The sequence below is a fragment of the Plectrocnemia conspersa genome, unplaced genomic scaffold (genome assembly GCF_051122295.1).
Source record: "Plectrocnemia conspersa isolate PC_06_02 unplaced genomic scaffold, ASM5112229v1 ptg000008l, whole genome shotgun sequence".
Lineage (NCBI taxonomy): Eukaryota > Metazoa > Arthropoda > Insecta > Trichoptera > Polycentropodidae > Plectrocnemia > Plectrocnemia conspersa.
In genome coordinates, this window is record NW_028277172.1 from 21,257,015 (window position 1) to 21,268,886 (window position 11,872).

The window sequence follows — 11,872 nt, forward strand, 5'->3', positions numbered from 1 at the left end:
CACGAATTATGTCCAATAAGAAAAGGTCAAGTCAGAGTATATAAGAGTGTATAAAAAAATAAGATTTTATTGTGTATATGTAGTATACGTATAATGTAATCAATTATTGCTTATATTCATAATAAACATGAATGAAAATAATATACTGATAAAATTATTTTTATATTTGTTTGTGCACTTTAAAAATAATTTAAAGATCATTGCACGTTAACCTCTGTTTTTCATCATTTTAAATTTAATAAATTATAATAAATCAGTATTTTACAGAAATAATATGTATTTTTTAAACTTTAATACATATCTTTTTTAAATATGAATGGGGAAGCGAATTAATTGACAAACTGCTGATATGTAAACATGACCTAGACAGATTAGATAACATTTTGATAATATAAATCTTAGTAAAATATTTGAAGAACACAAGGGATATTATTTTGTCATGTTGACTAAATTTAATCTTAAATCTTTAATAATACTAAATCTAAATTTATATGTTCCATCCGTGATTTAAAATAAATTAGATCTTAAAAAATAATTGCTTCTGATAGGAAGCTCTTAATCAGATTTGATTATTTTAAGCGCGAATAATAGCGAACTCAACTTGTTAAAGAAAATTTTAAGTCGCTAGATTTTTTACGACTACGACTCCACAGCCCTGCACGGAACTCAAGTCCATGGGCTTGCTGCAATTGCGACTCTAAACCCGATTATTTACAGATGTAATAACTTGGAATAAATAATACAATATATTCGCCCATTTTTATAACTATTTGTTATTTAAATATTTATTCATTAATAGCAAAAAAAGACACTGTAATTGCTGAAATTCTAGAAATTATTTATATTTCTGAGTTAATATTATGCAGCTGTGGACTTTCTCAATGGCTAGTATTATTTTTTAATCTCATATTTTTAAGTCTGTCGAAAATAGTTTATTCTAAAAAATTTTTTTTTTAGTATATTAAGTTGTAGTATTTTTGGAAGCAGGTATAATTAAAATTAAAACATTGCCATAACCTACAATATCTCCAGAATCGGTGAACACGACAAGACTAAACTTAAATTTTAGTTTAAACACATCTTAAGATTTAGAGGCATAAATTATATTTTTAGTAACTCCAAGTCCTTAGTTCAAGTAATAGTCTTAGCCACAATAATTTGTATTTTTATTTTTCTTTGTGACACGGTTTTTTTTATTAATATTATTTTATCTTTTCAATATCCTCATTTAACCTAGAAAATTAATTTAATTTTAAATTATGTATTGTATTCCGAATTTTGTAATAAACGTTTATATAAAAAAGTCAGTATTATTATAATAATAACAATTGATTGAGAAACACTTATCTGTAAATACTCTTGACTCAGCTTATATATATATCTGTATAAGTCACCAAAAATATAATATCGGTGATAAAGAAATTCTTTCATGGGAATAGGGCGGTTTAAAAAATTGTCTTCACGAGTAAAATTAAATGATAAAATAAACCAAGCCAAGATTTTTCACCACAAAAGAATAAGTTACAAAAATTTAGGATGTAAAATCTTACACCTGAAAGGGAGCCAAAATCTTATAAAAAACACGAGAATTTAGTTTGTATAGCACTATCCAATATATTCAAGACAACTGGTCGGTAAGCGAGTGGCTAACCTTCTCGTCGACCGACCTCGAGTCAGTTTATATTCCATTTCGTTGCCAATTCCCGCTTACCTTTGAACTACACCACCATCGTCTTTGTGCATATCTCCGCTAAACGGGCAATGATGTTCGGATAACACATTTCATAGAATGGCTACGTTGCTATTTTTATTACCGATTGCAAATCTACTGTAACAAATTTAGGCATCGAGTCTAATAATAAATATATTATACAATAACAAAGAGTCTGGTTCCTCCCCGAACGCGGAGATTGGGCAGAAGACCGAGTACTAGAAAATATGATAGACTTCCCTCAAATTTGAAGGGTATACAGGCCAAAATTATGCCATACAGAATACTACTAAAAACAAGGGTTCAGTAGAACTCACACCAAGCAGAGTTACGCAATAATAAGTATATATATTTATTGAATAAATTTTATACATACATATATACCTAATATTGTACAAATTTTACGACCATGTTTATTCCAGTGTGTCACGATTATCATACAATGTAGTGTGGTAGATAGGGATAGGCAGTAGGTTTATATATGTCACTATCCGCTACTTTATTGCAATCAATCTAAAATATATATACCCTACATATACATTATTTTTTGCTTATTTTCTCTAATATCTTTATACATTTACAATTCCAGGACGGATAGATTAGCTTCATTGCTTGATAATTAAGAGGTTGTTAGTTCAACTTCCACGTTTCTGTCTTATCTAGAAGATTGAAATTGATCTTATACATAATCATGATTCAGATTGAAGTATTTTCAAATGAATATAGAGGCGATTAATCAAAATTAGCAATAAAAAAATACAGGAAGTGAATAATAAAACCAGATTTTTACTCATAAACTTCGCTGGTATATCAGACAAGATTTTGTATTTATTTGTTATGATGATGTAATAAATATAAACATGATTTGCATCACTTAATTACGCAGCTTCTCAGTATTATCATGATTACTTCACTAAATTGTTGACTAATCACATTCTTACTATTTGGAACATTTGATTGAATAGCAAATTTTATTAAATACACCTTACTGATAAACAAATATATCACTATTAATTAAATAGAGTTGTTCGAAAATATTTTCAGAAGACGTGCAGATATTATATGATTACTGATGCATAAGTTATAAGTATGTTTGCTCTGTATATTTATCAAAAGGCATATAGCCGGCTTGTCATTCATTTTAGTCACAGATTTACATAATCGAATATTATTTTTAATAAATATTTTATTACATGATTATATTTTTAATATTTTAAATACTCTTCATCTTAATCTTTATAACATATGATGAACATTTTTTGTTGTTTCTCTACAGCTGCTGCAGATGTTGAAGTTTTACGCACGATTTGAAATAAGCGACGAGAGCGGCGATCCTTTGACTGATCACGATATGACTCTGGAGCATTATTCTAGAATTACATCATTACAAGTCAGTAATAATTATATAATTGTAGTTAATGCAGTGTGTTAATATTTATTTTATTTTATTTTATAGAAAGCCGCTTTTGCAAAATTTCCCGATCTAAGAGTCTTTTCTCTCACTAACGTTGCAAGCGTCGATACCAGAGAGAGTCTTCAAAAGCATTTTGGCAATCTAAGGTTACATTATTTTACATAGATAATTAATTTTGTGTTCAACGCTTATTTAAAATATATTTTTTTAATTTTCAGTGTAGACAAATTGCGAGCGATAGCGACTCATTTGAATCTGGTGCCTCCTCCGGGTTCCGAGGATCAAGCGAAATGGCACCGCTTGGATTTCGAGTTTCTCAGCGAGTTATTGGTATGTTGAGCATTGTACATTATAATTATCGATTCATACACTCCATGGGAAATAAAATTAAAGCAAGTAAATTATTTTTAACGAGTAAATGTTTAGTATCCATTCGAATATGTTCAACTTGAATAAGAATGTGTAACTGCATGTTTATTTAATATATATATATATATTTAATTTATTATTTTAAATGATTCTTCAGATATCCCGACACTCAAGACGTGCATCTCAATTAGAAGAATTGAATGGAATGCCATTGTATCCAACAGAAGACGTCGTTTGGAATGAAAGTGCTGTTCCGTCGGAGTACTACAACGGAGAAGGCTGTTTAGCTTTGCCTAAGCTCAATTTACAGTTTCTTACGTTGCACGATTACTTATTAAGAAACTTTAATTTATTCCGACTGGAAAGTACATGTCAGTATTATCATTAAAATAATGTTTTATTGTATTTGAACGATATTAATTTCTGTGTATATTTTACAGATGAAATAAGGCAAGATATTGAAGACGCCATAAGCAGACTTTCACCATGGTATTTATTTAAAAAAATATTAATAATGAGCCTATTGCTTTGATTAATTTTATGTTTTGAAAATTGCTGCTGTTCCACTTTTGATGGAAAACAAAGTATTATAAGTTCTGTTATCTTTCATCTTCCATTCGGCTTAGTTGTATAAATATAAAAGCAGCGTCTGCTAGAACTTAGTTTAAGCTCTCTGGAAAATGTAGATAAAAGATCATCTTTATAAAATTAATTATTTCACAGTTTACTCTTGGTAATTTTTTTTAAAAGTATAACAAAAACACGGTATAATTAGGTTGCAGATTAATTTTTAATCGGCACTGATATAAATCAGTTAAAATTTATCTTTGTCTAACCCACACTTTTCAAGCAGTTCGGTTATCTTTTAATTCATATTGGAAACATCAATGTGTCTGATATAATTTAATTCTTAAAAATTAATTATATGATATTATTTAATTAAATTTAAATTACAGGAAAGCTGAAGATACTAGCGTTTATTATGGAGGTTGGGCTCGCATGGCTCAGCCGATCACTGGTTTCGCCGTTGTCGAAGTTGCAAAGCCCAACATCGGCGAAAAGAAACCTTCTAGAGTCCGAGCCGACGTTACGGTCGTGCTTTCGTATAGAGAAGAGATTAAAGCCGAATGGGAAAACCTACGTAAACACGACGTTTGCTTTTTGATAACCGTTAAACCGACACAACCCATAGGTAACTCCTTAAATTATATTTAATTGATTTTATTTTTATTAAATTAATATTTTATTCAGGTACTAAATATGACCATAGAGCTCCATTTTTATCACAGACCGGTTTGGTCTATGTCCGAGGGTGTGAAATTGAAGGAATGTTGGACGCCAGCGGGCGGGTCATAGAAGAGGGTATTGCTGAAAAGCCTGAGTTACCGGGCGATTCAAGGACTTTTAGGGTGAGTCTGGATCCTAATCAGTACGCTCAAGATCTCGACGAGGCCAGTAAAGGAAAAGAGGATGTGTACGAGTCATTTAATATATTGATGAGACGTAAACCAAGAGAGAACAATTTTAAAGCAGTGTTAGAAACTATTAGAGAATTGATGAATACGGAGTGTGTTGTACCTGATTGGTTGCATGATATAATCTTGGGATATGGCGATCCTGGTCAAGCTCATTATTCGAGGTAAGTTTTGTTGATCGGATTAGATATATTTGTATCATTATTATTTAAAATATATACGTTATGTGTTTAGGATGCCTGATGAGATATCGACTGTAGATTTTAATGATACATTTTTGGATATGGATCATTTGAGAAACAGTTTTCCAGAATATCAGATAAAGGTGAACGTTGATGATCCGAAGAAGCTTGTTCCACCATTTAGGTAATTATTAAATGAGCATATACTCAGTGGTGTAGTGCTGAATAAAAAATAACCCAGGTGGTGTTTTATTTTTAACCCCCTTCCACTTTTTTATTTATTTAAAAAATATATGTCCTAATATTGGTAATTCAAAAATCGGTCAGGAAGATGGGGTTTGAAAAATTTGTTTAGAAGATTCATTTTCAGAATTTTTTAGTAGTAAAATTGATGCAGATTTTTTATGAATTACATTTGAGTCATTAATTTTATTCGATTCACTTATTTTTTTAATCATTTGAGTTCTTAATTCACTTATTTTATTTGATTTGCGTACTTTATTCACTTCACTTATATTATTTGATTCATCGGTGTACACTATTATCGATGATGTTTTATTTCTTTCAATGAAAAAATGTTGTATTGTATTCTGTTGACGTTTTTCACTCATCCTTATTTGAAAAAAATGATATTTAAATAATAAGAGTGGGCATTCTTGACAATATTAGACTGAAATTTGAAACAAAATTATTTTAACACTTAATCGATGGGTCATTTTTTGCCGCGTGATTTTCGCGCAACACAGAGTTACATCAATAAAATTAATCAGTGGCTTGCTTCTTGCATAAAAAAATAATTTAAACAATAAATTTTGGTCATCTGCGGTTTAAAATCAGTAGAGGCGAGAATAATACCAGCTTAAGATATGTTTTATTGCTTTGATTTTGAATAAAATTTCTGGTGACATTTTACGATCTTTATATATAAATTATACAAAGAAATAATTATATTTTCGTACCAGTAAAAATATATCGAGTGAGTAACTATCATACTCCAAATGTCAGAACGAGAGTTTGTCAGCTTTTTTATGCTGTATGCATATTTTTTGCATTCTCGTAATATCCGTCTGCTCACGATATTTGGTAAACAAAATTTTATACGAAATATTTAATATCAAATTTTTTTTGTGTACTTAAAAAGTAAATTCCAGAGTGACGCACTGACACCACTATACTGTATGTACTTAAATACAGACAAGTACAAATAAATAAATAAATACAATTAATCATGAGTCAGCTTTTAGTCACATTGTAGTGCTTGTTTCAATGAGACCACTTGTTGTTATCTCGATTATTTTATATTTAGCCAATAATGTATAATATATACTCTAAACTATGCATCTAAAAAACTAATCTATCGAAAAATGTATTTATTCTTTTATTACAGATTGACTTTTGATGAGGTTCTATATAAAAATGAACAAAAAAACACAGCTATTGAAATTCCACAAGATAAAAAAAAAATCATGGTAGAACCTCACGTACCACCGAGTCGAGGTCCTTATCCTTACAATGAACCAAAAAAGTATGAAACAATATTTAAATTTATATATTATATTTAATATACAGAACCATGAAAATAATATATTGTTTCAGGAACTTAATTTTATTCACGCCAACTCAGATTGAAGCGATTAGAGCTGGAATGCAACCAGGTCTCACTCTAGTAGTCGGACCTCCAGGAACAGGTATATTTAACGACCATAAATGATAAATTCTGTAATTGATGTTTATTTTCTTACGCATAGGTAAAACTGACGTGGCCGTGCAAATCATATCGAATCTTTACCACAACTTCCCGTGGCAAAGAACTCTGATCGTCACGCATTCAAATCAAGCGCTCAATCAGTTGTTTGAGAAGATCATGGCTCTGGACGTTGACGAGAGGCATCTGCTTCGTTTGGGTCATGGCGAAGAAGCTTTGGACACTGATAAAGATTTTTCAAGGTTTGTATTACTTTATTAAATCATTATTTTAAATAAGTATTCTATATATAATGTTGTCTTTTTTAGATATGGTCGCGTAAACTACGTTTTAGCGAAACGTATCGAATTACTAGAATCGGTGCAAAGACTCCAAGAGAGTCTCGGAGGTCATGGAGATGTTGGAGCTACTTGTGAGACTGCGGCACATTTCTTTTTGTATCATGTCGTGGCTCGTTGGGAGAAGTTTCTTTCAGTTTGTAAACCTAAATCAAAACAGAAGGTATATATTCTAATAATTTTATTTCTAAATGTAGTTCTTATATTATATGTTATATAATCTTAATTATATTGTCAGGAAATACCTGTGGCTCTTATATCTATGGAATTTCCTTTCCATGGATTCTTCGATAATGCGCCGAAACCACTCTTCAAAGGAAACACTTATCAAGAAGATATGGATATTGCTGAAGGCTGTTACAGGTATACAATCGATTTACTATTGATTATGATGATTATGGTTTGATCGTATATTTTTATCTATAGATACATTAAACGTATATTTGAAGAATTGGACGAATTCAGAGCTTTTGAGTTATTACGATCGGGCTTAGATAGGTCAAAGTATTTATTGGTGAAAGAAGCTAAGATCATAGCTATGACTTGTACTCATGCTGCTCTTAAACGCAGAGAGCTAGTTGATATGGGTATGTATTTTATTTTAGTATACATTACACAAGATCAATATTATAATTTATAATACAAATTTTAGGATTCAAATATGATAATATTTTGATGGAAGAATCAGCCCAAATCCTAGAGATAGAAACGTTCATACCATTGCTTCTGCAGAATCCTCAAGATGGATTTTCTAGATTGAAGCGATGGATCATGATTGGCGATCATCATCAGTTGCCTCCTGTTATCAAGAATATGGCTTTCCAAAAATATTCTAATATGGAACAGAGTCTTTTTACTAGGATGGTACGATTAGGAGTACCGACAGTAGATTTGGACGCCCAAGGAAGAGCTAGAGCAAGGTTTGTTCATTTTATGCTACGGTTTTGATATAATTTATTTCATAAACACAACTTTGTCCTGTTTTTGTCCATCTTTCCTCTAAATTAAATATATAATATAATAAAGCACATATTCATGACAGATGTTTATAAATATTTAGGGATTTGCTTGTAGTTTTTTAATGTATTCAGAAACAAACTTTTTAAGACCCTCTTCGAAGAATATTTGTGTGGTACTGATTATCCACTTATTGATAATCAAAATTGAAACCTAATTAATTTACACCCAAAGCGTGTTTTATTTTTATTTACAAAGAAATTTATTACTATGTTAAACTTTATTTGTCGGCGGGTTATAACAGATAATGTTGTCAAAATTAATTTATTATATAAATTATAACTTTGATACTCCAAAACGGTAGATTCTACCTGTTCTGTGAATTACCATTAGCGAATATGATGATGTGTAGGTACCACCTGACCCGTCGGTTAAGTGAGATTGGAAATGTTTGTTCTGCAGTGTTATATTCTCTAATTAGGTGGAAATCACTAGTCGCTAAATTAAGTAAATACGGGGGATGTGGAAGTATCTTAATTCTCATAGCAGATCTGCCAAAACTTCACCTGTAAGACGAGCAGTATGCAATTTTTTCCTTGGTCGGTTCTAAATCAAAATTTGTGTTAGGGATCTAATAAGTTGATCGGAATACTATTCGGCGTTTATTGTAGCTCCTTTTGGAAAGTAATTTACAAAAATTATCCCTTCATAACGTTGTGATAATTACCTTTCCAATGGACAGCATTGCATGAGCTTTAACAGTGGCCTTCTGGTCACTGAAAATGACCGGAAAAACTGAATGATCAATATCCCTAATCAATAGTGAGAATGTCAAGATGTTCTTCCATCTGTGTATGCCGATTAAATAATAGAACAAAATTTCTAGATCTTTGTAAACATTACATATTATTAGTTACTTTATTCTACAATTCTATTTTTTTAATATACATGTATTATTGATAAATTCCACAGTATTTGCAATTTATACAATTGGAGATATAAGAAATTGGGCAACTTGAAGCATGTGCTTAATTTGCCCGAGTACAAATCCGCTAATGCAGGATTCAGTGACGATTTTCAATTAATCAACGTTGAAGACTTTAACGGCGTCGGAGAAAGTGAACCTAGCCCATATTTCTATCAGGTAATTACATATTTTATATTATGATAGTACATATCTGAAATTTTACAGATTTTAAACTTATCTACTTATCTGTCTTAGAACCTGGCTGAGGCTGAATACGTTGTCGCCGTTTTCATGTACATGCGTCTGATTGGATATCCCGCAGAAAAGATCTCCATACTCACAACATACAATGGTCAAAAGCATTTGATCAGAGATGTCATTAACATCAGATGCGGCGAAAACCCTTTGATTGGAAAGCCGTATAAAGTTACCACCGTAGACAAATATCAAGGACAACAGAACGATTATGTTCTGGTTTCTTTAGTGAGGAGTCGTGCAGTCGGTCATTTACGCGATGTGAGAAGATTGGTCGTAGCCATGTCTCGTGCTCGTTTAGGTCTATATGTATTTGCACGAGTCTCGCTCTTTAAAAATTGTTTCGAGCTCCAACCGACGTTTTATCAGGTATTTATCATTTTAATAATATGTATATGATTATACTGTTGCTATATATATATTTTGTAGCTAATGTCCAGACCGCTTCAGTTGGAAATATGTCCTAAGGAAACTTATCCCGTTGAGCGTTCGATTGTCGATAAACCTTCCGAGACTCTCGTAATCAGAGACATGCAACACATGGCTCAATATGTATACGACTTTTATTTAGACAAAGTCAATCTTTTGAAAGATCAGTATAAAGAGAAGAAATTGTGGGCTGCACCGGGAGAAGCGGTCGTTCAAGAAGGAGCTGAGGGGATTGTGTCGCAACATCCAGCCGTTGATTACGATTCTGATAACAACATCGAAAACGACGAAGAGATTGAATTGCTCAAAGCTAAAAAGAAGAAAAAGGACGAGCCTTTCGTTGTCACTGATATTCAGAACGAAATAGAAGAAATGGAGACCCAGTAATGCGAATCGTATAAAACCTAATTATTTTTCATTCCGTGTATCTGTAAATAAGTGTTTGTACTTGTATTTTTTTAAATAAATAAAAAGTTAAAAATATATCAATTGTTTAAAAGTCATAGGTTATCTTGTTTGACCTCGTATATGAGATGTTTGTGGTGTGAATATTATACATAATAAATGAATACACGTCATGACAAACCTATCAACAAAATTTTTAAGAGATTCTATTTTAGCTATAGATTTTTTAGCATGTTTACGTCGTCGTAATATTCAAATTTGATTTTTTTAAATACAATACTTTGGAACTGACTACAAAATTAAAAAAATCTTAATTCATTATACATTATAAATTATAGCTGGTTTGAGCGAATAACGTTGAAACTAAAAGTTGTGACTAATTTTTCTTCTATCTGATGTAATATTTTGACCTCTTGTAAACTGTATTCAGTAAATACAAACTTACACAAATTATTCTCAGTGACATATTAGGAATTTTAAATATATAGCAGCATTTTCTAAGGAACAGACTAATTGAGCATAAGTTCATACGAAAACTTGTCTCAATGTGATTCGGATTTTAATTTAAAATATGAACTTGAGTTTACTTAAGAATCTATAATATGAAACAGAAAATAAAGGATGATCCAAATACAGTTTTCGAATTTTTTTAAAGAAAAAACAAATTTTGGATATCTTCCAATTTTTTTTATCAATGGAATATTTGATGTATTTCATGACAGAAGTTTATTACGTATAATGTATTGTAGAAGAGTCAACGTGAATTTAAAAGAAGAGAGTTTTAGGATATTTTTACATAATCTTTAGGTTCTGACTCTTTGCATCCGTGATATAAGGGATCAAAGGTTTATTATGTAGAATTTATTGGAGTTGACTATTTTATTTCTCAATGGTAGCATTTTTTAATGTGTGAGAATTGGGCAAATGAAAATCTTAGAAGAGGACTTTGTCTATGTCCGATCCCTACCTGAGCAGTCGCGAGTGATAGCCGTGGACGGATAAGCCGGTGCGAATCTATTGGTGGTATTAATCATTACTCATTAATTTAAGAAGATGGATAACGATTATCAAATGTAGGCGACGGGGGAAGAAGGTGAGTTGCACCCTGCGTATCTAAAAATCACTCTGTTGGAAAGAACGAGAAAACGCACATGAAAACAAAATAATCGATCATCGCATCAACTCTATTTGTGATAAATATAAACGCTACAAAAGAAGTGTCATCTTATTCTCTACAGTGAGAATTAGGCACGCAACAGTAGCTTAAAATGATCGTAATTTTAGTTTAGAAACCCAATGGGTTTCATTCCTGCACAGAAAATAAAATTCAGTATGTTGATACATGCCTGACATTCTAGCGAGTATATAAGTGGTCCAGATAGTTTAAAAATGGCATGAGTTTTGTATAAGTTTTTGACCAAGTACGTCAGAGTCCATTGCAGCAGTTCAACCGCTGGTCTAAAAAAAGTCACACCAGTGACTTCGGAATGTTAGAAGAATGGCGTATTACTTCTGTCAAATGACAAACACTTCTGTAGCGCTTTGAAGTACAAGGCTTTTTAGAAATAATTATCTGAATTCTGCAGAAAAAACCGGAGTTCATTACTACGAGTTGGATATTACTAGAGGGAGCAAGATTTGGCCTGTCAGTGGTAATTTTTTTAA

General features: G+C 31.3%; 1 protein-coding gene and 1 long non-coding RNA gene across 4 annotated transcripts in view; one reads left to right on the forward strand and one right to left on the reverse strand.

Moving 5' to 3' along the window:
• Positions 1-10,283, forward strand: part of LOC148233374 (RNA helicase aquarius) — an 84,736-nt gene extending 74,453 nt beyond the window's left edge. For all 3 annotated transcript variants that reach the window (XM_088189388.1, XM_088189390.1, XM_088189389.1), the window contains 18 exons: positions 2,988-3,101; positions 3,168-3,271; positions 3,344-3,455; positions 3,652-3,865; positions 3,935-3,983; positions 4,451-4,686; positions 4,746-5,133; positions 5,204-5,335; positions 6,539-6,676; positions 6,748-6,839; positions 6,900-7,098; positions 7,165-7,357; positions 7,433-7,557; positions 7,621-7,781; positions 7,847-8,114; positions 9,124-9,295; positions 9,374-9,742; positions 9,803-10,283. In XM_088189388.1, coding sequence (XP_088045514.1) covers positions 2,988-3,101; positions 3,168-3,271; positions 3,344-3,455; positions 3,652-3,865; positions 3,935-3,983; positions 4,451-4,686; positions 4,746-5,133; positions 5,204-5,335; positions 6,539-6,676; positions 6,748-6,839; positions 6,900-7,098; positions 7,165-7,357; positions 7,433-7,557; positions 7,621-7,781; positions 7,847-8,114; positions 9,124-9,295; positions 9,374-9,742; positions 9,803-10,189 — 3,453 coding nt within the window. In that variant the 3' untranslated portion in view covers positions 10,190-10,283. The remainder of the gene's footprint in view (positions 1-2,987; positions 3,102-3,167; positions 3,272-3,343; positions 3,456-3,651; positions 3,866-3,934; positions 3,984-4,450; positions 4,687-4,745; positions 5,134-5,203; positions 5,336-6,538; positions 6,677-6,747; positions 6,840-6,899; positions 7,099-7,164; positions 7,358-7,432; positions 7,558-7,620; positions 7,782-7,846; positions 8,115-9,123; positions 9,296-9,373; positions 9,743-9,802) is intronic.
• Positions 7,090-7,573, reverse strand: LOC148233382 (uncharacterized). The gene is made up of 2 exons (XR_015810338.1): positions 7,440-7,573; positions 7,090-7,340 (listed from the first exon to the last, which is right to left on the reverse strand). It is a non-coding gene; the product is annotated as an uncharacterized LOC148233382 (long non-coding RNA).
• Positions 10,284-11,872: the final 1,589 nt, after the last annotated feature.